Source organism: Hirundo rustica, chromosome 8 (genome assembly GCF_015227805.2).
Source record: "Hirundo rustica isolate bHirRus1 chromosome 8, bHirRus1.pri.v3, whole genome shotgun sequence".
NCBI classification, from domain to species: Eukaryota; Metazoa; Chordata; class Aves; order Passeriformes; family Hirundinidae; genus Hirundo; species Hirundo rustica.
In genome coordinates this window covers 11367000-11394408 of record NC_053457.1, presented here as the reverse complement: position 1 = coordinate 11394408, position 27409 = coordinate 11367000, and the positions used below count along the sequence as shown (strand labels likewise).

Below are 27409 nucleotides of genomic sequence, written 5' to 3'. Positions count from 1 at the left end.
TATAATTTTGAAGTACTTTGTTTCAAAACTCAGCTTGCCTGAAAGCATTTCTCACTGTAGCTACAGTGGTAAATTTATAACAATACTGGAGATAGTATTCAAAAGCACCAGCCCTTAAGTAGCACCAGGCAATATTCCCCATGAACAGAGTGCAGATGGGCCATACTGTCATGAATGGTTTGATCTTTTCAGCCCAAGCAAACTTCCTGAAAAAGAATCAAATCGTTCTCTGAAAATGTATGCAAGTACTTAAAATCTGAATAGGAAAAAACCTAAGCTGTTCACATCCTCTCTTACTTCATAAAATTTTAGTCCCTCTCAAGTTGGTGGGGTCATTCATAAATACATTATTCATAGACATTTGCTGGTCTAAAATCCAATATCTTAAGAGTCAACTAGCAAGATTACAAAGGGTATTATCAAAATGTGGATAAAGTAGCAATAGCCTTGGTGTACCCATCCCTGGTACAACACTAACTTGCCTGTTGGGAAGCAGTCTGTAGAGACACTAGAGAACAGGTAAGCACAAAAAAATTCTAATTTATACCTAGACGAGACAGTCAGTGAAATATTTTTTCTGTATGTATCAAGCTCTCCAGTAAAGCTGAGATTTTCGTTGAAGCTGTGTTTTGTATTTCTCATTTCTAAACTTTGGGACAGCAACCTGTGTTTTCCAGTTACAACAGAGAGATAAATACTCCTGATGCATTCTGACAAAATTAATAGTTCCTCTCTTTTTATAGTGTATTTTTTGGCTTTACCTGGTCTTTTAAAGGGTTACATGTTTCTTAAAACTACATATTTCTTGCTGAAACCTCTTTCTTTGAGCCATTATGAAACTTCATTTTGCTGATAATGTTCTGAAGTTAAGTACAAGCATTTTGTCTGCCTGAGGATAGATGAGTAACACCTTCCCTTAAGCTCATCAGAAATAATTAGCTCCTTGTTTGGGTTAAGAAAGTACCATTCATAAAAATGCAAATTTATCTCATCTGCAAGTAGTTTCATATGGATTACAGAGTAATCTAAATAGTGAGAACAGTTTAAGAGCATTGCAGTTGTACTTACCACAGATTTGAAATCCTGAACAATTCAGCTTCAATCTGGATATCAATCAGTCACTGCAGTTCCTAGTCTGATTCTTCTGTACTCAGCAGGTCACATAAATTAATGTTAAAGCCCTAATATAATTTTTCAGCTGTTCGGGGCTTTCCTTCCTGACATGATCACGACTGAAAGAGTTTGATGCGAACACTGATTTTCAAATGAAACGTGAACGTGTAACATTTTCATAGCTTCCTGCCAAAGCAATTTCCTTTCTGAATTTACGGTGCTTAAGGATGGAAGTATTTTAAATTTTTTAATAAACTAATTCAAATGAATATGTATTTTAAGCAAAGAATCTTGCTTGCCTGTATTTAGGTATATTTGAGTTATTTTGGGGGGAAAAAAACCCTGAAAACTCCACTTACTGTCAGAGAATGTAATGGGGTGTAAGCTATAGCCCAGTGCAAATCAATAAACCAATAGGATATGCTCATCCTACTTTTTTTTTGCCAAACTGCTGCCAGTGATAAGAATAGTATCCCTTTATTGAAGAGTATTTTACGAAAAAGGAAGAGCTTCAGAATGAGTTCTTACCTGTTGGAAAAGCACATGTCGAAAGGTGGAATCCCGAGGAAGGAGTGGCTGATGGGACAGATGAGGGGGCTGAGAGGGAGGGCTGATCTCATTCCTTGAGAAAGCTGATAAGGATTCATCCTCAGATGATTAAAAAGCTTGGAAGAGCTTTGTAAAGACTGAAACGTGGGAAAAGTGTATGAAAAGATCGAGGAGATCAATACCAGAGCCACAGTATATAGTTTTTTAAATGTGTACAGAGCTTTGAGAACCAGCCAGTCAGAAACCAGCAGGGTTAACTGTTTCCTAAGATAGTTTTTGTGTGGTCAAGAGTGACAGTGATTGATTTGACAGCAGAAGACAAGAATTATTCTTTCTGTTCCAGGGTATAAATAATTGAGGGAGATTTTAGCATCGAGTCAGGAATTCATTTAAATGTCTACTTCACTGTTTTTCCTGTGCAGAGGCTTTCTGAAGAGTGGCCTGGTCCAGCCAGCAAACAGAAAGGCATAAAGTTTATGCTGACTGTAAGGATTTTTATTTTAAAACATTGCTGTTGGAGGTCTAACCCAGGGTTGTTCTTCCAAGATCATTTGTTAAAATGAACTGTGACAGTTTGTTTAAATACTGAGGAAAAACAGATGATGTGAGTTTCTGTAATAATATTACAAAGAATACTTTAATTTATACTGCAAAATATTGATCCCCATTTTTACATTCACAAAGATTAAGCAAGCAATCAAATCAGGCTACAAGTTACCATCAGAGATAACTTTGGAACCAAATAGAAATAATGTTTATGGAATCAATTCTATTTGCTTGTTGGTTTCCTTGTGTTAGGAAATGTGAAATGCATGCTTTGAAATGCTAGACCTTAAACCAGAGACTGCTTCTACTATTTCAAATTATAATTATATTTAATAGGCAATACATAGCAGAACACTATTCAGGGGTATTAATCCTTGAAACACAGTGATATGAATAGCACATATTACCTTTATTGCTATGAAAGGCATCAAGTCTACACTTGAGGCCTTTAGTCTACACTAAAGACCTTGTCATACAAGATTTAAGCATAGCACAGGGGGAGCAGAAAACACAACAAATTATCAGCAGCATTTTAGCATTTGCAAACTATTTTTTTTCACCTCCTACACGCGGCCAGATTTTATGATTTGCATTTGTCTGCATTCGTAATGAACATCTTCATGTTGTGAGTGTACATCAGTAAGTTAAACACAGCTTGCACACAGCTTCTAAGATGCTTGAGTTGCAGAAAATGTCAGTTTAAAAAACTTTTTATCTCTATGCTTATCCTGTCATAAGTATGATTTGTTTTTTAAAATATTGCAAATCCTTGCTTGTCTAGCATAGTGCCAGTACTGGTAACTGATGTTCTTTAAATTTAAATTAAAAAGAGAATGAAACTGAAATACAAATGTCATTTATAACTATTCAATTCCATCTAGTAAATACTTCTGAACTTGATATTCCATCATTTAAATGGGTTGCAGGCTGCCAGATCAGGTCTTTCTCATTCTAGTTCTAAAAATAGGGGCAGGAAAGGAGAAGCAAGAACACATTTTCCTTGCTCTTGAGAAGGAGTGGGAACAAATTCAAGTGATTTTCAAAGTATCTTGCTGTTCAGCTCTCCTGTAATTGCATCTCTAATGTAAAATCTTGCTTTGAATTAATTTGATTTGGAGTTTCATTTTACCAACAGATGTGAGATGTGAGCATCATTGTAAGATGCTCATTAGCAAAACTTTTTCCTAACAAAGATAAAACAATCGTTACAAGTCAACAATTAAAGTGAAGCTTGTGGGACTGCCAGGAATGCAGTGACATTTGATACTGACTTTGCAAATCAGTTCATCCTTACCCACTGGTTTTATAATGACAAGAGTGAAGTCACAACAGCATGCTTTAACACTTTTCCAAAATCAGCCACTGCTTTTATGCACCACAGGAACAGATACCTATTTCCATGAAAATCTAAACAAAGTATTTTCAACTGCTCAACTGAGATATGGTATTTTTTTCTGGTAGTCTGTTGATATTTTACGATACCCAGGAGGGCTCTCTCTTGACAAGGGAACCTTCCTTTGGCCCTGTCTTAATACTGTTACAGCCCTGTGAGAGTTTTGCAGTGATTGGTAAAGTACTGCTAATAAAATCAAAGTAGTTAGGTGATTTTATTATTACTTCCATGCCATTTTATGGGAGGGGTTTAAAAATAGAAAAAATGTTGCACTTTAAAACATTTTAATGATGTATATGCAATAATAAATGGTACCAGAGACAAGAGAAACAAATAATTTTTTACATGAACTGGCTGGACTTTTCACTCAAATGGAGGGAGATCTTTTTTGGGTGGTGACAGACAAGTCTTAACACTAGAAAAAACCCCAAACCCTAAACTGGAGTAGATAAATATTGCAAACAATGGACCAGCACAGTGCAGACAATGAACTATAGAAGTTTCTTAGTCTCTGGTCCTGTCTAGTGAATGAAGAACACTGGCTTTGTACTGTTTGCTGAGCTATCAGCAGGGATGATCATCTCTGTACTGTGCCTTTCTACAATTCTGTTTCTATTTTGTGTGGAAGGTGGTGGTGGTTTTACAGACTGTTGGGCAGGCTCAGCGGGTACACCTGATCATGCAGTAACATATTAAATACTGATATACTGAGGATTTTGTATAAAACATGAAGCACGTCAGATTAAGAAAGCCCAAATATTTCTCTCTCTTGAGAGTGCATTTACTCTAGATGGTTGATGAGGCTTTCAAGCACAGAAAAAACCTCAACCAGATAACCAACCAAAAGAGCTTGATAATTTATATTGTTATCTTATCAGACAAGGAGTGTTCATGAAAGATTTTCTGGCTTAAATGTCATATATAGAATGTTCTAACTTATTTTGCTGCATCCTAGGTAGTCAAGCCTACAGTTTAAGAAGTAATTTAATAGAATTGATTTTAAATCTGTTACTTTATGGTATTCATAGGTACTGTTCTGCAGTACTGAAGGACAAAAAGAAAGGACCGTGTATTTTTTAGTATGTTTTGCATAATACTGAGTCTTCCAGTCAAACCCCTCCTATTCATTTTCCATTCTAGGCACAGAATATGGTTGCTTGGACTTTGTTCCAGAGCTGCTTTGCACTCAGTGTATTTGTGACAAAATTTTCTTCTCTTTTTGGAAAAATGCCTACAGCACTTCTTGGTGCTATTAGACAGAAGCTATACCAGTAAAGGTGTTTTGGAATAGCCAGAAATAAACCAGTATAGAATTCCAGCACTACCTACATGGATTATTTTCCATGTACGTTGTTACTGCTGACTCCGATGTGATACCCTGGTGCAGCTGCGAGCGAGCAGTGGAGCCCTGGGCACACAACCCATTGTTCCTGCCAGCAAAAACAAGGCCATGTGGCCAGGAAAAATGCTCTGCCACCACTGCAGAATATTGCCTGCTGCTCTCAGCTGGAGCAGCAGCAGAGCCCAGGCATTTAGCGCAGCTCCCTGCTTGTCCCCTTCTGTACTCCTTTTCCCCCGTGGCACCAGCCAGAGCAACACCGTACTGGTGGTACAGGAATGTTTCCACAATCCATTTGCTACTGTCACAGAGCTCGGCAAACATTTGTTGCTAACAGCAACTATATGTTGGTTTCAAAGAAAAAAAGTTATTTGAAGAGATTGTATCCAAAAAATTCTGATTTATCCTTCCATACACTTTTTCAGATGCTAAACTATCACTATTCAAAGAATAAAAGCAAGACCACAGTAAGCACTTTGGTTATCAGAAGAAAGCCTTTTCAGATAGTAGATACAACTACATCTTATTTACATTCACTTACAGCTGTGATTGTATTGATTGGTTTTTTATGATAAGGAATGTCTTCTACTTTCATGAATTAGTACCATAATTACTGAGTCTGCTTTAATGTATGAAGGACTCTATATAAATTTAATGTCGGTTGATACTGTTTTCTAATGAGAATTTTGAAAGGAAGGAATTTAGCAACTGTGCTCCCAAAACAACAGGAAAAGAGCAATCCATAACAGTTCATTCCCCAAACATTATACAAATTATATGCTTCTGAGTCCAAAATTTAGTACATTATAATACCAAAGAATTACTATTTATTTGATCCCAAGACACTACATGAAAAAATGTAGCCCTTCAGCACTCAAAGATGTAGAGGCCAAAAGCCTAGGCATTGACAAAAACAAAATGCTGCTCAATGCAAAATAAAGGGCACAGTAACAATAAAGACAGGACGATCTTTGTGGGGTGTGTTGGTACAAACTAATTTTACAGATGCACCGTTCTCTCCTGAAGCTGTGGTAAGTCAAGAGATTGTTCCAGTCTGTGCAAGCAGCGAGGTAGAATACCCTGAGAGATGACAAAAGGACTGTGTCCTTTCAGAGCAGAGAGCAAGCCCCAGGCTGGGCTGTGAGTGCCCAGCTGGTGCTGACACTGCAGCACTGCCAGCAGAGCCTGAGGTCACGCTGGGCATTGCCCAAGGCAGCGGTGAGCTGATTCTGCTGGAGCACACGGCCTCTCCCCAGACCCCCTTTCACTGCCCAGAGCAGCAGGACACGTTTGGACAGGAGCAGTGACAAAGGGCTACGGAGTGTAACTTGGTGAGAAGCTCAGATTGAGGACTTTAAGGGATATAAATCATGATGATTAAAATACTCTAAGAGGGTTGATTTCAGAAATCTTCAATTTTCTTCATGCTTTTGGCTGCACTGTTCAGTATATGTTATAAATAATTTGCAACAGTTAAGGAAAAAGAAAGTGGCTTCACATGGAATCGTGTTGGAATTGCGCCATCAGTAAAGCTGAGCTGTGGAAAAAAGCCTTCTGTCAAGGCAAACTAATGACTATTGTTTGACAATTAAAGCTCAGAATTTTCAGGCAAAATAATGGACCATTTTTCTTATTCTACATGCACGTTTCATTTTGGCTCAAGAGGTTAATAGAACAAAAATATTCTTTGTTGAAGGATTGCTTTTTTTCTTTTCTCCTTTGGCCTCATTTACATTACTCCTTCACTTTGGTATCATGTTCTCAGATCAGCACTTCTTCTTTTGTTTCATCCCCTCCAGCCCACACAGATGCTTAAAAAAAAAAAAAAAAAATAAGGCATGAAAAAGAAAACCAAAACCACTAGAGGCTGGAGCTAATGCTGTTCTGGAAAATGCTTCTTTTTTGAATAAGCTATTGCCAGCCAGCCACTTCCTTTCCCCCAACTGTACCAATTTAAGAACAGTGTTTAGCAAAGTTTAGGGAAACATTTTTAAAGTCCTAAATAACCATCCTATCATAATATTTTAGGAAAATTCAAAGCTGAGTCACATAAATTATAAATATGTGAAGATATATACTATTGCTCTCAGATGCTAGGAGGTCTGCAACTACCTGTCTAAGAAAAATCCCCAGGCTGAAAGGAATTGTATCTTAAACCACAGATATTTCCTACATATTTTATTGCCTGCTTCACTCACAAACAATGTGGGAATTCCTCTGTAGGCCTGTAAGACTAACCCCAAACAGGAACTATAACATCTATCAGCATAAATATAGGTCTGAGTTATGAAGGAATATCTAATCTTAGAACAGCTTGTTCTGATAGAAAAATCAGGAAACTATACACAACATCACTGCAAACCCATCATTTTTCCTGACATGGTAGACCTTTCATACAGAGATGACTGTGAATACCCTTGTTCCTATGAGAGGTTAAGAAATCTATTTTTTCCTTCTCTCAATCTGGAAAAAAACAGCTTTTCTGCTAGAGAAGAAATTCTGGTAAACAGAGGAAACAGGCAGTTAGAAAAGAAGAACAAGTATTGTGTGTATAATCTCCTGGAAGGCCCTGTATAGCTCTCCCCACACAGCAGCACCACGCTCGTGTGCAGAAAGGTGGTACCTGGGAAACTCAAAGGACAATATTGAGAGTCTGGTTGCTCTCTGTAGGCCAACCAGTGGGTGCTGCAGTGTTGTCAGAGTTTGTTCCAGATCTAAAATGTAGGGTTAGTTAATAAAATCAGTCATTTCAGTTATTTCCATTCCGTTATCTTCTTGTACTCGCAAATATTATGTCTACAGAACACTGCAGTCTCCCGTGTGTCAGCGTCTACTGAACTACTACTCATTATCCACAACAAAGATGACGAGCAGGATGTTCAACAGTCATCTGTAACGTGCAATACCGAAACTTTGCTTGAGGTTCAGTTTAAAATAGTATATTTACATACTGTTTTAAAAGAGTAATGAAACCACATTTACCTAGTTTGAGGAGTGCACGTGCGAATATTTAAAACCTTCTGATAATTCTCTTCTATGAAAATACTTTTCAAGTATATTTTTGAGGGATATCTAAAATGATAATCTAGCATTGTGACAAGTTTTAATGGATAGGAAGGTGCCTGGATGGATGGCTGGCCACACCAGCCAAGTGTCTTTTCCCTGTTCATTTAAGGTATTCCCTGGAAAGACCTTTGCTGTCTGAGGGCTTGAAATCTAGACTGAACAGATCTGGTCCTTGAACACCCAGCCCCCTCCCACGCTGTGTGGTGTAGCTATTTATCAATAAATGGGTTTCTGCCTGCCTGAAGACAAAGGGCTGCTCTGTGCTAAATGGGGTACAGACCTCGATAGAGCAGTAACGTGACAAAGGATGCAGCCTCTGCTGCTCAGACCATTGGGGCTCTGTTCTGGGAAGCCCTCAGTGCCAGCCTTTGGGGCAGGTGAGCAGTCACAGGCAATCCAGCAGAGCTACATCAGGTTAGGGGCTGCAGGCCTGCACATAATAAGCCTTTACTGGCTTTCTCTGGCTCTATTTTTGATGAGCACGACCAAAAACATTTGGTACACAGTTGTGGAAGAACATTCCTGCCTTGCCTGCTCCCTGAGTTTTATTCTTACAAACTGCTACAGGCCACCACTCGTGCACATGGCTGGAAGCTGCATGGGGTCCCAAGCCTGGCTTCCTTTCAGGTCAGGCCCTGCAGAAAACTAGTAATCAAAAAAAAAAAAAAAAAAAAAAAAAAAAAAAAAAAAAAAAAAAAAAAAAAAAAAAAAAAAAAAAGTGTCATGAAATGTTCTTCTGCAAATACAGAACTGTACATAGATACTTGGGTAAAGAGAAAATAATTATCGGCAAATACTGCTTCTTTCCACCATAAAGGCTGCGTCACAGTTTCACGGTTTTGCTAACGTTTGAGAAATCAGCATCACGGCGCTGCTGCTGGACCTTTGAGCCATGGAGCTCCCGGGCTGGCAGAGCTGTGTGCGGTGTGTGGCGGGGCAGGGTCACTGTCCGGCGGGCAGCGCTCGCTGCTGCCGCGGCGCTGAGGGGCCCGCCCGGCGGGCGCTGCCGGCACAGCTGCGGAGGGGTATCACAGCTGCACTGATAGGCTCCCGCCTCTCGCCCTCACACACGGACTTCGGGCCGCCTCAGGGGAGCGGGGAGCGGAGGCGCCGCAGGGCGGAATGAGGGACTGAGGGAGGGAGGTCCCGCGGCCCGGCCCCGCCCCGCTGCCGTGCGGCGGCCGCGGCCCCGCTTCCCCCGCGGGACTGCGGGGGGTACCCGGTCCCGCCCCGGGGGCGGTCGGGGGCGGTGGGCCCGTCCCCTTTAAGCGGCGCGGCGGAGGGTCCCGCCCGCTCATTTCCGAGCGCGCAGGAAGTGCAGCCGGGGCTCCGCGCCGGCCCGCGCGGTGAGTACGGCGGCACCGCGCCCCTCCCCGGCCCTCCGCTCCTCACCTCTCACCTGCCCGCCGCTCTGGGCCGGCCCGCCGCCCCTCCCCGCTGCCGGCTGAAGGTGCCGCGCCGCGCCCCGGAGCTCGCCCGGCGGCGGGCCCGGCCCCGTGTCCCGGCCCCGTGTCCCGACCCGGAGCGGGCTGCGGCCGGCCCGCACCCAGCGCCCCGGGCGGCTCGGGTCCGCGCAGCCGGGGCTGCTCCGGCCGCCCTGGCGCGGCGGCCTGACACACCGGGCCCCTCGGTTGTACGGTAGCGCCGTCTCGACGATAAAATGAATCCGTCCCTCACGGCTGCGTTTCCATTGTGTTCGCTGGCCGTAGGCGTGCTGGGAGCGCGTTTGTGCGGCCGCAGGCAGCGGGATGCAGCAGGCGGGCCCCCCCGACAGCGCAGCGCTGGAGCGGGCACGGTGGCAGCGCCCGGCCGGGCTGGGCTGGGCTGCGGGGGGGCCCTTGGGCTTGCTGGGGCCGCGAGAAACACCCATTCCTTCCACCGAACCCCCTGAATGGGGGGAATGGTGATGGGGGTGCTTAATTATCCTCAGCGAAATGTTGAGCATTGTTTAAGCCGGGGCTTGCATCTGTTCGTTTTTGTCAGACGCGTTCTTGCTTGGTAAATTCTGTGCTCTCGCAAACTGTGATAGTCGGAACGTTTTGGTATTGAACATAAGAATAAATTGTGTAATTGTCACCAGTCAATTAATTCAGAAATGCTAAAGCAAAGACGGGGAGGGTGTTGCAATTTGCAAGACTGTTTTTAAACCTGAGTATGTAGAAATTTAAACTTGATAGTACATGTTTTCAGTGAGGTGTAGTCAGTGTTTAGTTTATTCTCTTGTTTTGTTTTTTCTTTCCCTTCAACCCCTCTGTCAGATGGAAATTGAGACACTGATCTCTTCTGCTAAACTTATAGATGGTGGATAAGAACTAACTTTATTCTCTTCTCACGGGTAACTCAGAAGAACTGCAGAAAAGAGAGGTTGTTTCAACACTGAGTCAATATCTCTCAAGTTAAGGTCATACAGTAAAAGATACCTTTTTTCTCCCTGTTTTTTTCCCTTGGAGGCTGTAATGCTGGACATTGTAGGACAGCTCTTTCTTTTCCAGCGTGCACTAGTTGCAAGTTCTTATTTAGCTTTAATGTGTTTGAAGGAAACTTCTGGCTTCCCTTTATTTCTTAGCTAGATAGTGGGTCCTCAAGAAGCACCAAAGACAGCAGTTTGGAAACACTCCCAGTAGCTGTCAATGGAGGTAGATGCGTTCTTTGGAGGGGTGTTGGCTACGAGCCCTCAGTTGAGCCTCAGTTACACCCTGAGGCTTTTATGGGAGACTCTGCCAGTGAGTCCTTATCAGAAATATCAGGAGGCCCCACACTGAGCATTGCTGTAGCACCACTGTCAAAAACCATCAGCAGCTGAACATGGAAAGAAGAGCAGGGGTTGTTGTACAGCCCGAATAGACATCCTCTAGCTTGTCTGTTGCTGGAGAAAACGTGAAGACTTCAGTGTGATTAAGATTAGTTGATCTTGAATGGTTCTTTTCCTGCTTGCTCCTATGGCTTTGTTTTAGCATCTTCCTCAGGCTTAAGGAAGGAATAAAGGAAAGAAAGGACCTCCCAAACTTGTTGGTACAGCTGCTACATTGTGGTAGAAGTTGCACCAGATTACTCTTGAGTTTAAATTTCTTGCTTTTATGTTCCAACACCAGGATATGAGTCTTCCCAAGTCAGTGAGAAACATCATCCAAGGGCAGAGTTAAATGATAAATAGCTGTGGACTGTTACCCCAAGCATATCTGGCACAAGAGTTTCAACCCCTGCATCACAGTCTGCTACTTCATGCTTGCCAGAAGTGTTCTGTGGGCCTCTTTATAAAAAGAATTCATCAGAATCACCTGAACTTTTACAAGAGATAAAACTAAACTCCCAGGAGGGCGGGTATGAGAAATATGAGGTCAGTTTTTTCTCTGCAGAAAACAAATTGCACAATATTTTTCTTGTCTCTGAAGCAGCCTGTCATTATGAAGCAAGCTTCATGACTTGCAGTATTTTCTCCTTAAATAATGCGGAAACAGGATCACGGAGGTGGGATGAAAGTCAGGCTCTGTATCAGTGCTGGAACTGATAATGTCCTTGGCTTTTTGTTAGCTCATCTGCCCTCTAAAGGATCAGTCCTCCAGAATAAAAGTATGGGAAAATGCAATAATAATTTCACTTCTGGAAAAATAATGTAGAAAATAGGCAGGGGTTAGAAGAGTACAAGACTTTCTTTAAAAAAAAAAAAATCTCAAAGGGCACAATGGGAAGAAAATATCTTCAGGAGCATGTTGTTTTTTAAAAAAAGACCAAACCACAAATAACTGTGCTTTATTAGTGTATCTAATTATGTTCTTTTAAGCTTAGTGCTGGAAATAGGGAAATAAGGCCAGAACTCACAAGATGTTTATAAAAGAAATAGAATGCTTTTTGAAGGGAATGGGAATATAGTTTTATTTCTGAGTTAGAACCACAGCTTGTAAGAAAAATTTGTGGAAGAGCACTTCTCATTGTCTGCCAGAGCAGTTTAATTTTGAATGATGATTAGAAGAGCCTAGCACATCCATTAATGTTATAGCTCATAAAAAAAATCTGAAAGTATGCAATTATTTTAATATCTTTAATTTCTTTTTTATTAAGCTCTTTGAAAAAAAATTTTTTTGAGGGCTGGAAAAATTTGGCAAGTTGCAGCCCTCCAATCATGAGTGCATTTTGGTGCAAAAGGAGTTGAACAGGGTCCTGTTTTAGACCCTGGTTTAGAGGCCCATTTTAGGTGTAGCCTGCTTCTGCTTTTATCCAGGCCTTTTAAAAGAAAATTATTGTAAGTCTGTAGGTATTTTGTTTGTACCTAAAGATGCAGACAGGCAAGTTATTCAGCTTGGAATCTAATATTTGGTGGTGTGTGTAGCCTTAATTAGTAATGGTCACTGCTAGCTGAGAAACTTTGTTTCAAAAAGAAACTTTGTTTTAAAAATCATTGCAAGCTATATGTTGTCACTAAAGATGAGAGATTCAAGGGAAAAGGAAAGTGGCTTTTTTCCCTAATCCTTGAAGGTGCTGCATGTGGAAACATGGCACACTAAAATACTTGGGAGAGGCTTGCACTCTCTCTGCTGGCACTGGGCTATCTGCTGCAGCTCTGAGTTATGGTAAGCTGGCAAGAGCCACTTGCTCCACAGTTATTTCTGAATGGAGTGTGGTGAAATAATATCTTGGAACAATCTCTGCTTCACCTTATTTGTTTTTAAAGGCTCTTTCCATTCTCACACCAAATCCTCTAAAAGCGAGTTGATAAAACTGGCAAATTATTTCAAGCTGTGAGTGCAAATGTGAGCTCTGGAAAGAGCATCAACAGAGTTGGTGTTTCAGGGTGAAGTTCAGGGAATCCAAATCAGATGACGTGAGGAAACTATCTTGAGGAAATCTTTTATGTACTTTTAAAACCTATTTCCTGACAATCATCTCCAACTGTAATAAAAAAGTGACTGTAGTGATTGGCCTGTTTACTGATTTGCGGCTGCCTGCAGCGTAGGTGCTTTCCAGCACGATGCTCTTGTGTCTGATTGCTTCCTTCAGCCCTTCCTGTGTTCCTGGGAGGGTTTTTGTCTGGAGCCCATCTCCCTGCCCGGCCTGCAGTGGAGGGTGCCCATGTCTCTTTAGGGAGGTGCATTTGAGGAGAGTGTTGGCAGCTGTGTTGGTGGGTGACAGTGGGGACAAAGCTGCCTCTGTTTTACTTCAGCCTTTTCCCCCTTTAATTCTTTCACTGGTGGAGTGAGTGAGTGGTAAAGTGGCTGGCTTTTGTTCTTACCTTTCCTCCTTCCCTGTACTAAACGGTGGTGTTTCACTGGTGAAGCAGCTCCTGGCAGAGGCTCCTTCTCTTCTGCCACTGGGCTTCCTGGTAGGGATGTCGCTTAGGGCAGCTGTCCGGAAAGCGCAGATCAGCGCGCGACCGCCGCCGTATGCATCCTGCTGTCAAAAGTGAGGCTTCCCATCAGCTCCTCTATACAGCCAGAAATGACCATCAATGCATTGCTTCAATAGATGGAGGGGTAAGAACGTTTTCCTGTGGGAGTCTGAGTGCAAGTACTCTTGGCAGCTGAAGAAAAAGTGTGCAGAATGGAAATGCTGTAGCTGTCTCAGCAGCGTAGGGATGGCTGGGCTGCTGCTGGGGGAGGGGGTGTGGGCAGACACTTATGGCACTTGTTCTCCCAAAAACTAGGGAAAGTAATTTTACTCTTCTCTGGCATACTGGAGGGAATTTCTGTTCAAGGAAACCGTTATGCCAGTTGTAGAGCAGAAGTAAAATTCTCTCATGGCTAACAAATCCTCTGGAGATGTGTCCTACCCACATACTTTTAATGGCTGTCACTGGCAGCAGTCGTCTCCTTTTGCTGAATGTAGCTCCAGGCTGGTTCTTAGGTGTTCAGAGTTAAAATAATACAGTGCAGAACAGGTAGGAGTTAAAAGTAGCTTAGAAATACAATACTTGCAGTCATCGTATTTCCAAGTAAAATTGCTGAACAGATGAGGTTCTTTTTTATAAACACCTGCTTCTTGTATTTAACTTTGACAAATGAAGATCAACCACAAAATGAGGTTAGTATGTCTGCACTGTTAATTGTGCTTTTTGTTGAGACAATAGATGAGTGCTTTCATAGAAGACCAAATTTATGGGACACCTGACTTCTCCAGAAAGTTGTGTATGAAACCACAGCAGTTTTGTATTGACTAGTCCTAGTTAATCATGTAAAGGAAAGGGCCCTGGTAGTTTTTCCAATGCCAGTTGCCAGAGACGTGGAAGGACAGTTTCTGGCTTTCAGGTGGCAGGAGGACATGAAAATCTGAAGCTGGTGTCTAAGGTTCTGAGCTAATTCTGTGTGTAGATGTTGTGTATGATAGTCAGTTGCAGTCAGATCAGTAACCAAGAGGATTTTCTGCTAGCCCAGTGTTCCTGTGTGGTGTTTGTGTCTTCTCCGTAGAAACAGCAGAAATAATACTTAGTTCTGGGTGGAGTTTGTGTGGCTGCTGCAGGGGCAGGTGTTGAGCAGCGATGCACAGGAAGCAATTGAAGCTTATTGGGAACTCTGCTGAATTAAAGCAGAGGAAATGATGTAAATGAGCTTTGAGCGTGTTTTAAGCGTACTGTGAAAACACAAAGTGCTAGTCTTGAGCACCGTTCAGAGTGAACCCACAGTTCTGAGGTTAAATCATAGGTTTCTGTGACATAAAATCTGTCCTGTACGAGTGTTTTGGGTGACAGCTTTCAGATGACAGGTGGTAGCACTTCTGCTGTCTCTTAGAGGCTTCCCCAAGCAGTGGTGTCAAAAAGGATTGCGCTTGTCAGCACTGTTGATGCTGCTCACAGCCCCAGGGGCAGCAGATGCCTTGCATGTCTTGTGCTCTGGTAGAATGAAAATTAAGGCTGCTGAGTGATAGTAGTTGAGTCCATCTTCCATGTGCTTTGTGAGTTCCTGATACTTGTAGAAGTCTTCTTCAGAAGAGACATACAGTTTGTAAAGTAGGAGGATGAGTATTGGTTGCGGTCGGTGCTGGCTGGACAGAGGCTGGCAGGTTTCTTCCCAGCACAGTCAAAGCATGGCTCCAGTAAGATGTCTCTGCAGGGCAAACTTTGCCCCAGTGCTTGGCAAAGGACTAGGTGTTAACACCCAAAATACTGTATTAGATTCTGCTATGAAGTGCTGCTGTGCATGTCTCTTTGTGTTGGATTTTTTTAAATTAGGTTTTGGACGTAATCCAGTGTTTTTGAATTCTTTTGCATTTAGCTCTTGAGAATTCCTCCTTAGTTTAAGATCCTGAGCTTCTATTTAGATGGACAGGTGGAAATGGTAGGGATTTAAATCAACTCTGTGAGGGGACAAGAAAGGAAGGAAGAAAACCAACTTTAACCAGTGTTCAAACAGTGTAGTAGAAATTGCTGCCAGTAGAACCATGCATTAAATATGGCACTTGTGACAAGTGTCTGTGGTAACAACCTGTATGTCCCTGCTGTGAAGCAAAACAAGCTAAAAAAACTGGTAGTGAAATACGAACACAACAAAAGAAGAGTGCAAGGAACCTGCAAAAACTTAGCAAAGGTTTGCAAAAACTCTTGGCTTCTCTCTCCTTCAAACCACGGTGACCTCTTCCTGAAGACAAGGGGAGGAAAAGTGGTTCAAGTGGTCCAAAGACTGACTTCAGGGACTTGAAAAACAAAACAAGGGAGGTGAAACAGCATAATGCGAAGTGTTCGGTGTTTCTAGTTCATTCTGGCAGCTTTTTCAATACAAGGAAAATATGAATAGATAGTTCTGACAAGCAGCTGGCTTTTCTGCTTCTGGTGAAGCTTGGTATTGCTAGTCCTTTAAGAGTAAGTTAGTGCTTAGTTGTAATGTCAGACTGAAAAGTTACAGATGACATAAGCTGTGCTTCTGGAATGCACCAGATGTTTCTCAATTGTTTGGCATCCAGCTTTTGTGGCTGGTGACATATTCATATTTGTTGTACTGAAAGCAGAACCCGAACTACTACACTGAATTTTAGCTGTTTGTGTTCCTCCTTCCGTCTTTGACTGTGGACTGAAGAATAGCAAAGTGAGAGCAGTTTTGAAAATTTGTGAATTTAAGCTAGCTGATTCAGTTTTATTTAAGAAAAACGTGAGGGTGATTGATTTTCAAAGCAGCATTTTCTCAAAATTTCTGGATCAAGTGGTATTTTAAACTGTTTTTTGTTATTTTAAAACTCTCAGGCCAGACTACCACTTGGGCAAAATGCACAGAAATGTTTTCCAGTGGTCACTTCAGAAGTCTTCAAACTTGCACTGAGGAGACTTATGTACAAATAGTCCCTGGTCCAGGTGACCCTCAAAAAATTGGGCAATAAATCATAACTTCAGTGAGAATATTGCTGTGGTGCATAGTTGTCCAACAAAACTTTATTAAATTTAAATTAATTTCCTATAAAAATTCTGTTTTCAAGATGGATATTAGTTTGAAAGTATTTTTAAGAAAGTTGGATGCACTTGAGAATTTAACTTATCTCTGTTTTCACTTCAACTGCTACAGCTACATCATAGTCTGGAATATTGCATCCTTGAAAACAGGGTCACTCTTACCGTAGAAAAAAAAAATACAAAAAATGGAAAATAAAAAATTAACTCCTCCACATTATTAAGTCTCTTTTTTTTTTTTTTTTTTTTTTTTTAATAGCTGGCCAATTTGCTGTGCAACTGTTAGAAAGAACACTCTGGGTATGGACTGTCTTTTTATATCTCTTCTTTTTATAACTTAAAAAGAAACCTCCATGTGAGAACCACCTATGAGGGCCTCAAAGGGAATTTGTTTTGCTCTACCCCATTTTCATCTTCCTTTACAGTATGAGGAAACTGGATGGATGACCTTTATTCTTACCCCCCACAATGAGAAGTTTTCTACTGGCTCCATGTATGAACTTGGATGACAGTTATCCTTTTAAAACTGCTCAAGAGTTTACATAGGTTGGCATTTATATTTTCACTATGCTTAGGTTACAGTAGCTGTGTTATCTTGATCTCCATGTATAGAGAAGTAGATGACAGATCCGAGAAAACAGAAGACAATTTGATTCTGAGAATGTAGTTACATGTGGAAGGTGGGGAAAGCAATTGCAGGAAAAACACATTATTCTCATCTCCTTGGTCTTGCCAGCTGCCATTCCACAGTGGATGACTGCAGTCATTCTCAGTGATTGTTTTTAATAATTAGAACACGGCATCAGTGAAAATGTAGGTGTGCTGTGCAAATGTTGTCCACATGAGCTGGGATCACCAGTTTTACTGTGCTATTGCATTTGAGGGAGCATGCTCATCTTGTCTGGGGAAATATTTAACTGGGGCCTTTTAAGTAGTTTAGACAATTTGGGTGCCTAAGGAATATTTCACGTTTCCTCATTCACTTTAATTCAATATGATGCTGTGTTGCTAAGTGTAACTGGTTTTCTGTCCACCTAAAACAGGCTATTTTCTATGCAAAAAAAGCCCTACCTACAGCATTACCTTTTTTAAGATTGCTGGGCATCTTAATTTCTGCCTCTTGCTGCAGCTGTTGCTCTGTCCTACAGAAAGAAGTACAAACATCTCCCAGCACGTGGTCTGATAGACCCTGTTGTGCATCCTTGAAGATAAGCTGCAGTTGCTGTAAGAGGTGTGATTTAGGTTTGTTTTGGCTGTCCTCCACAGTGTTTTTCCTTTGACTGGGTGTGCAGTGTTACACAGGCTGATGGGAGGCTCTGCCACCTTTCAGTGGACAGACTGCTGGGTATGGTTGCTCAGGTGCTGCTGTGTTATAATTTATGCAGCCCCTTATGGGGACTGTGTTTTTAATAAGGATTTTAACAACGCCTGTTGTAAAAGTAGGCTGGGTTCTTGCCTAATGTTCATGTGAAAAACAAAATTACTTGCAGGATGCTGGGAGTGCCAGGAGAAAGATCTTCCCTGATAACTGTGCTAAGGTAGGTCTTGTACTTGTGTTCTTATTTCTAGGTTGAACTCTAGCAACCAAAGTAGGCACATTAAGTGTAGTCATATAAAGCTGCTGTTCCTTTAATTCCCTGACAATAAGGGGAAGAAGACATGCTTCACCAAACTTGGAGTTTGTGGTTTTCTTACCAAATTTAAAAAGAGGAATAGCACCAACAGCAGTGCAGAAACCCACAAGCTGAATAATACAAGTGATAGGAAAAGTTGTGTCATATAGAAAATACTGTCTTGTGAAAGCTGAAGGTAGAAGAGCCTGTCACAATAGCTGTTTGATGGTAGTTTTAACACAGGCAAGCAAATGAAGCTCCTTCAGCTGGTCCTACCAAGAGCATTTTACCTAGTTTTTCTTGCCAAGCAGATGTCTCCCTTCATAAAAACAATAAAGTGGTTATGAGTAGACTTTTGTTTCCTGGCCTTGTCTGAAATGGAATAATACTGACCAGTGTTGTTAAGGTGTAGCTGGTTGGGTTTCAGATTTTAATTCAGCATTTTCCAGGCAACTGGACTTGCTTTGGATTCACTGGAGTCAAAGCAGGACGTCTATTCATAAGCTCATTGCTTACTTTGGATTAGTTATAAAGTAAATAATGTGAATAATACTGTTCTTTCATTTGTCCACTTAACTATGTAATGGATTTAGTTTTGTTTAGGAACAACAAGTGCCAGGACAAGCGATAACTTGCTCACTTCTCTCGCTTATAGGAGATAAAACTGCTTCAGGAAAAGGTTGCTCTTTTTCCTTGTTATTTCACAGTAGGTTGTGAAAGAATTGCATTTAAACCGCTTCAGTACGGTTAATACTTCCTTCAAGGATAACAGCATGACTTCTTTTTCCAAGCATTGTTTTGGCAAAAACACCACCATTTCTAGGTTGTTGGATCTCAACCTTCTGCTTGCTCTCTCTGAGAGCAGAGGCAATAAACCCCACGGTATTTCCTATTCTCTTCTCAAGCTGATTTATTTTTTGGCCGTGTACATGGGGCAGGGAAGGGGTGTGTGGTGCATGAGCAGGATGCAGCCCCCATGGCCTGTCTTGCTGTTGTAAAAACACATTCCAGGGAACTTGAAACTGAGGCAGAAATTACAGGAGAGGGTTTGGGCAAGCTGCAAAGAGCGTGGCTGGCGTGATTGTTCTTGATTTCTAAGATGATTGAACACTGCTATTAAAATGAAACCCTAATCTTTTCTATGTTTCTTTGGTTTAAAAGTTAGTAAAAAGTGTGTTGCTTCAGTTGCTTATCCTGAAAAGATGTAATTCATAAGCAGGATCTAGTCCTTGGAAAAGGCTGGGGTTTTTATTGATTTTATCTCTCCCTGGTGTTGAGAGTGAGTTGATCTATCACATGAAACAAAGGATATAAGAAACCAAATATATCTTCCCTGTATACTGCAGTCTCTAATGTGGCAGTGGAAATTTGTGGAGGTTTGGTCTTAATTTTATTTTTGGAGCGCAGCATTTCTGCTGGCGAAACAACAATGCTTCTTTTTGTGAGAGAAACTATTTGCATGGAGAATATTATTTTTTGAGTAATAAATCCTGTGATTGTTGCACCCTTCACTGAAGTAACTTTTTCCTATGGCTCCCGTGCCTGAACTACTTATTCCTGGTGTAGTCTCAGTTCTAGAATGGCCCTTGTGCCAAAGGCATGATTTTCTTTTCCTTCCCATTTAGAAACTAAAGAAATGTCTGAAGTTACCTATTGCAGATATGCTCGAGCACTTTAAAATTTGTCACAGGCTGTTCATAATGTGGGCAGTTCACCACTGTTCATTTTTTTCCCCGTGTCATTCATTAAAAATGAAGTGAGATAGTCAGTGATCAGTCATCATTGTCCCCCTGTTTCCCCCATGGGATTCTGGCTTTGGCAGAGGAAAGGAAATTGATGAAAATTAAGAGGTAGCTTGAAGAATTCTTGGTGTCAACCAGGTGAGCTGAGCAGTAAAGCTCAAGTACAGTGCTTACCAATTAAAGGGGGGGTGTTGGGATTAATTGGAACAGTGTGTCATACTCTAAACTTTGAGAAAGTTGAAATAAGCTGCTGCGTGTTCCTTGATGTGTTTGATTTACCGTGGGCAGTGGTTGCAATGCATACAAGCAAAACTTTCGGATTTTTCAGAATTCAGTGTGAAACTGGTAAGGTCTAAAATATTTAGTGATTGTTTTCACTTTCCTAATGGTTTTATTGAATGCAGATTGTCTTCCCATAAATTGATAGGGGCTTTTTACTTCTCTCCCATCCAGTGCTGCATATGTGTGTGTGCCTGGGAGGCAGAGCCATAGCTGAAAGCATATCAGATGGCAGAATTGTAATAAAAAGATGGGTTTTTTTCAGTCAGTAAAGAGGGTGAGATTCTTGGCTAGTTTTCTCCGGAAAGTGAGAACTTCAGCAATTAATTCTTATGGATTTTTTTTTTTCCCCTCTTCCTTCCCTAATAGCTGACAAGTCTGAGTTAGGTACTGGCTCAACTAGAACTGTGTAATAAAATCCGGACAAATACTTTTATTTTCTGAGGCTATACCTCAGCAGACTGTCTAAGCAAAGATGATGTGATGTGTACTTAAGGTATGGTTTGAGGTTTTTCACTCCGGGATTTATGCAAAGATTGTCTACAACAGCAGATGCCCAGCTTGCTTTGTTTGGTTTCAGCAAGTGAGAAGATAAAGGTGTGCCCAATGTTCCTCTAACATTCCGAGCTATTCTGTTCTCAGTGTTCTTCAATAATAAGGAGGGAATTTGCAAGGGATGAGATTGGACCTTATGTTTTCATTGTATAACTTGCCAAGAAGAGAAACATGTGTGTGGAGGAGGCTTAAGACAGTGAGTATCTGTGGCATCTGGGTGAAATTATGAACAATAAAGGAACTCCTAGCTGGAATTTCATGGGCAGCTAAACAGTGACCGTCTAGGGCATGCTGAATGAAAATGACATGTCTAAAATAAAGCATGCTTGCACAAGGAGTGTCCCCAAGGTCTGGCATGAGGCCAAGTGCATACTGAATTAGGTCACTGCTTCAAGTGTGAATGTTTCCCCACTTCAGAAAGATGTACTCATCCTTTGCAACAAGAACAAAAACAGAATGCTAATATAGTAAAAAAAAATGTAAAGCATTTTCAGTTAGCATGCTGGTCTGTTCCCTTGTGCTTAGAGAATCAATGAACTTGTTTTGTAAGGAACAAAAAGATTTCCGTTGTTGAATATACAGAAGGCCCTGGAAATGCAGAAAGAATTAACAGCCAGTTGCCTCTGGAAAACCTGCAGATCTTTATAAGCATTGTATAAGCCTCAGATGTCTCATTCTTGGAAGATCATACAGACTACTGCAAATAGACTCATTCTGAAGGACTGATATGAAGTTAAGTACCAGCATGTGCAATTTAAACTTATATTTTGGAACTTAATCTTTAAGCACTGAAATTCTGGGGATTTCTGTGTGATTACTGTATAAACTTCAGAATGTTCCATGTAACCCAGTTAGTTTCCCGATTGTGGTCTTTGGGATCCCGTGTACTTTTTCTTGTTCTGGGGTTTCACAGGCTGCTTTCTCCTGTAATCATATTCTACAGCCTAGTTACTGGAATTCCTAAAATAGGGCTGTGCCAGACCCAATTCATACCAAATTTGGGTTGTAAATATGCAAAAACAGGCCACCTTTTTTTTTTTAATCTCCTGAAGGGAGAGGATAGTGAAATAGAGTGCTCGTAAGCCCTCCTTTTCTAATGGGATAAGAAGGAAGGAAGGAAGGTTCTTACTGCAATCATGCACTCTTTGAAGTATTCAAGATGAAAATGTCTTATTCTTTTATGATGACTTCCCTCAGCAGAAGTAATACTGAAGGAAAAAAATAGTCATTTGCTGCTTTAGCAAACTAACTTACCCATTCAGCTCTCCATGTGCAGTTTTAAATTTTAATGTTTGACATAACTGGTTGCACTAATGTTCCTAGCCTTTAAAGGCCACGGCAAAGCTCTAGTGGGAAAAACGCCTGCTCTTTATGGTGTCGCAAAAAATGGTCAAACGTAAATGGTCAATGCCTGTCTCTAAAAAGGCTGTCTTGTTAATAGGATTGTCACTAGCCCATAGATGAAGGGTTTTGGCTAATGAAGGAGTAATTAGAGCCTAGAAGTAAAAGTACCAGTGGTGTAGTTCTCATTGCTTCAGAAATGGCTTATTGTACCTCTTCCCTGAGCGCCCCTCCGGCAGCCCTCTGCTGTAAATAGGTGAGGTCCCAGTGGGAAGGGCCAGAAATCTGCAGATATCCAGCAGCGAGCCCCGCGGGGGTGTGTTGACTTCCCTAATCCATGCTTGCCATAATGGTGTCTGTTTGGCCACACTGAGGAAAGGTATGAAGAGCAAGAGTTCTCTCACTGCCCCCTGCTATTCTCTGAGGGGATCTTAATCTCCTGGTGCATTGTGTCCTCTTGACACCACATCGGGAGATCTGTTCTCCCTCCCTTCTATGACATGAATGAGACCTAAAGAAACTTAGTGACTCATCAAACACGGGGCAATTTATTGGTGGAGCAAGAATTGACTACAAAAGCCTACTAGAACTAATGTTCCTTCTTTAGAGGTATCTATTTCTCAGTTAACAACAGTCAGAATAGTTGGGGCTTGATTTACTGATATTTTATTCAGGTTAGATAGATCGTTTTTCAGTATCCTTTACGGATTGAAGATGTGTCAGCTTCTGCATGGAGTAGCTTTAGTACAGTTTAGCATTTGCCGAGGCTTAAAGGAACTTACGGTTCTTTATGCACTTAATTGTGGCTTCACCTCTTGCAGTCTAACAGAACAAAAATTTGGTAAGAAATGTGAAAAACAGTCATATGGTCACCTTGGTACTAAAAAAAGCTTGGGATGATGTTGTATCGTTGCTGTGAACTGGTTTTATCCTGTAGATTTTTTTTCTTCTGTCTCCCTTGATTCATCACATCTGGACACCGGTCAGTAGTCTGAGCATACATCTGGTGTTGATCACTCTCTGTAGGCATTCAGCTTGCATTTATATAATGTTGTGTTTGTGCAGTGAGGAGTGACTAATTTCTGGCTTGTCTGAACTTGAAGGGATGTTATCTAGTATTCAGTTGGTAAAACTGTTACTTATTTTGTATCAAAGTCTCCAGTAGCTTCCCATGATTTCCGAAAGCTTCAGTTTCAGATGAGTAATTGCCTTTAATCTGCTGTACTAAGAATTTCTACATAATCTATGTAAATTATGCATTAACAGGGACTTTAGCGCTACAGATACTAAAAACTGCTTCAAGCAGTCCTATAGACTTCAGCTGGACAACTCCAGGGTGTGCAGCTCTTGCCAGACTTGGTGCGTGTGATACGCCTGCAAACTTTGTGTCGGCCATGGCAGGCATCGCTGCTGGTGGTATGAATAAGTCACTTAATCTTTCAGGCCTTGTAATCGGAGCTTTCTTGCAAGTGAAGATGCTGAATATGATCATACCACTGCTCAGGGTACCTGATTTGCACTGGAGCAGTATCCTAGTGCTGGAAGCTGAGTGGGGAGGGAGGAGTGTCGCAAAGACACAATCAGAGAGGCACAGTGCCAGGTGTTTGCTGTAAACACATGGGGAGCATTGTGGCACCCTGACTGACTGGCAGGGTCAGCACAAGATGGGCTGGGTGGCAGCTGGCAGTGCCAGGTAAGTGTCTTAACCCATGCAGAACGAGTATGGGAGTGAGCAATATTTTTCTAGTCTCATAAGGATAGTGAAACTAAGCTGGGAGCTTCAGAACTTCCCCCAAACCATAATTGCCTACACAGTCAAAATGGATGTAGAGCTAATAGGTCCCTGGATAAATTTTAATGAGCTTCACTTATTTTATACAAGCAAATTATAAATGAAAGTATTTTATTAATGTTGAAAGTAGACTAAAATGCATTGGGCTTGCTTAGTTTTTTATGCTGTCATTGAAGAGGCCCATAAAACATTTAGCTGACTCTCATGACTGAGTAGGATTTTTGGTATCCCCCTCTTGCACAACTGTGGTCTGTTTCTCTGGTTTTCCCCTCTAGGCTGGTTTGGTCAGTCACGTAAGAGTTTGACCCATGCAAATGGTCACTGCCTCTTCATGCTAGCCTAACCATATCAGAAGATGGAAATATTAGTGAATGATAATCTCAGGATCCCTTTCATCAATCAGGGATTGGCATTTGAATTTTAATTTCTCTTGACTTTGACTTAATCTGAAATGCGGTTTCGGTAAACTCTGATATTTAATCGATAATACTTTATTCATCAGCAAACAGTTATACTCTGAAAGGTATTTACTTAAAGTAAAATCAAATGAAATTGCAAGCAAGCTTCTGTTGCTTCAAAATAGTTCATGGATTTTTTTTTTTTTTTGAGGAGTGGGAAAAGCACGGGGTTTGTTGGTATTTTTTTTTTTCCCTCCCACAGAGTGAAACAAAACAAAAAACCCTAAGAAGGTATGGGGGGTTAAAACAAACATGAAATAAACTGTGGTGAGACTAGGAGAACCATTACTGCTTTGGCTAGCTGTGTGACAAATGCATTTTATTGGACTGTCTGTATTACTATTTTCCAGACACTGTGTCAAAGAAAGTTGCTGATGGGTAATGCAAAGGAAAGAAATGGTTTTTCTTTCTCCCTTTCTCACTCCTTCCACCAGCAGTGTTTTGCATGCATGTGTTAAAACTTTGTTCGTGTGTTTCTCAAATGATCGTTTGCTCCGTAGTTCTAATACGCACCTTTCTTTTAATTTTAGGTTCTATCTTCATTTTGCTGACTCAAACCACAGAATCCAAAGAAAGGAGGGGAAGTGGAATAAAATACTCAAGTGCCAGAGGAAAAGCAAGACTAGCCAATGAAAATTACTATTACTAAAATGTAGATTGCTCTCACACATAGTGGGGGGGGGAAATTGCTGTCTGTTCAAAGCTTACAAAATTACTTTTGCAGATTTCCCTCACAAAACTTCAAATAAGCTAAGCCCCTTCAACTAAAACTGAATTAGGAAATGGAAATATGATTCCTTGCTGGTGTCTTCCATCTTCCTCCCCCTTTGCAGGTTTTTTTTGTTTGGGGTAGGAAATCCTGAACAAATTGTATGGCGTCAGCCAGACTTACAGTTGATGGTTATGGATGACATAGGAACCTCAGATGTACTTCTCTGCAATGACACCTGATTAAGGCAAAGCTGGAAAACTGCTCATCAGCTATGTTACTGGAACTTGCGGTAGCTGTTACAGTTGTGTTTTCTCTCTTTTTCTAAGATTTGAAGTCCAGGGTGATGTCCCCTGGAAAGCAAGAGATAACTCATTTTTTAGGATTGGAAATAGAAATAATATGAGAATGCCCAGAAGAGGCTTTGTAATTCAAGCCAGGACTCGTTGGCTGCTGGTGGGCATTGCTTTACTGTTCAGTTTAGTGTTGCTCATGTATTTGCTGGAGTGTGCCCCACAAACAGATGGCAATGGATCTCTGCCTGGTGTTGTAGGTGAAAGCATGGGTAAAGAATACTATCAAGCTCTCTTGCAGGAGCAAGAGGAGCATTATCAAAACCGAGCTACCAGTCTAAAACGTCAGATTGCCCAGCTAAAGCAAGAGCTTCAGGAAATGAGTGACAAACTGAAGTCCCTGCAGGAAAAAAAGAGCCCGAAGGTCAATGGTATGACCTACCAGGGCACCAAAGAACAAACATCCAATGATCTCCTAGAGTTTCTTCATTCCCAGATTGACAAAGCTGAGGTGAGCGTGGGGGCCAAACTGCCTAGTGAGTATGGAGTCATTCCTTTTGAAAGCTTTACATCCATGAAAGTGTTCCAGTTGGAGATGGGGCTCACTCGGCATCCAGAAGAGAAACCCGTTAGAAAGGATAAACGAGATGAATTGGTGGAAGTTATCGAGGCTGGCCTAGAAGTTATCAACAATCCAGATGAAGAAGATGGACAAGATGAAGATGATGGAGTAGGAGACAGGCAGCTATATAGTGAAAATGATTTTATAGAAGGTATGTTTACATGCTCCCTAGCTCCTTAGCAGAATGTCACAGCAGGCATTTAACGATGTTTTATCTACTTGGATAGAGTCTTGAAGAGTAATTGCACAATAAGAACGTTTATTTCTGACTATGGGAGTATTTCTGCTTCATTATCATGTATTTTTAGTGGAGTAACAAATGCATTTCAGAAGGGCTCACCACAAGTGGTATATGGGGGAAGCTGTATCTGCTTAACATACGGATGCATTGATTGTAGCCAAAGTCAGTGTGACACAGCTGCTTATGGTACTAAATAACTGAGAGACTTCCAGTGAAAGTGATGGCAGTGGGAGGGAGCAACTGATTCATCTCTCTAGTTAAGCAATCCAGTATGAAGCTACATGTTTTTTCTTCACTCATCTGTATGCCACTTTCAGTTAATATTCAGGCATTTGACTCTCTTAGAGATGGCACAGTCATACTGGAGGGAGAGGTAGGCTATGTTCTGGGCCTGTGAGCTGAGGAATTTGGTGTCCTGAATAGACCTTTCATGGTATACACTAATGGGGTCTGCTAAGCTGTGCAGCCTTGAACTGTTCTCTTGTTCTCTCTTCAGTTTTGTCTCAGTGCCTGTAAGTTTAATTGCAGAACACATATTACAGTAAAGGCAAATGTAGCAGTTAAACTTTCAACACTTAGTAAGGCCCTTAAAAAATGCAGTAGTGACAAATCCCATAACAGGTGGCTTTTAAGGTACTGTCTCCTGTGATGGAGATAAGTATTATCAAAAACTGCCCTTCTTTATACTTACAGTATTAAATGCAGTTCATGCTGCCATTAAAAACCAAAAGGTGGACCATGTTATAAGACCATGACTGTAGCAGGGATTCTGGAGTGAGTACTGATGTCTGTATTATTAATCAAACATGCTGGAGAAAGATACCACTGTCTTTAAATAATGGGTTCTTTCAGTCTCTGAAGATGTAATTGGTCTGTAGTGCAAAAAGTCTCTGCTTTTAACAGCTACTGTGTTTAAAGTTTGATGCAAGTACCCTTCTTCATTCTGGAAGGTGGTGCAGGGCATGGAATCCACTCAGCTGGGTCAATGCAACGCAGCCTGTGTTAGGGTCTTAGTACAGTTCTCATTTAAAACCCTATTATTTTTTTCGGGGGTACTCAATCTTGCGCTTTACTTCTGCATTAAGTATTCAGGTGCTTTTCCATTGCTGTTTTAGATATGGCTTGTACTTCGGTGGATTTTTATTTTACCAAGAATAAAATAGCTGTTGATTTTTTAGTGTACTGCCTTTAATGACAGACGTTCAAGAAAGCAAATAGTTTTAGGACCTTAGAATTATACTTCATACCTCTGCCTCTGTTCACACCAGTATTTGTTTTTGGAAATCAAACTAATTTCCTTTTGCTGTAACGACAGTAACTTCAAACACAGGGTTACAGGAACTATAGGGAAAGACAAGTCTTTTATGCTGCATATGGGTGTGTTAGCAACCAG

General features: G+C 41.2%; 1 protein-coding gene across 2 annotated transcripts in view; it reads left to right on the top strand.

Annotated features, from left to right (window-relative positions):
* Nucleotides 1-9260: 9260 nt before the first annotated feature.
* The window catches only part of CSGALNACT2 (chondroitin sulfate N-acetylgalactosaminyltransferase 2), a 32689-nt gene continuing 14540 nt past the window's right edge, over nucleotides 9261-27409 (top strand). The window contains exons 1-3 of one of the 2 annotated variants that reach the window (XM_040071567.1): nucleotides 9299-9352; nucleotides 17862-17909; nucleotides 24682-25926. In XM_040071567.1, the coding sequence (XP_039927501.1) occupies nucleotides 25263-25926 (664 nt within the window). In that variant the 5' untranslated portion in view covers nucleotides 9299-9352; nucleotides 17862-17909; nucleotides 24682-25262. Of the gene's footprint in view, nucleotides 9353-17861; nucleotides 17910-24681; nucleotides 25927-27409 lie in introns of both variants that reach the window. The other variant, XM_040071566.1, reaches the window with a different exon arrangement.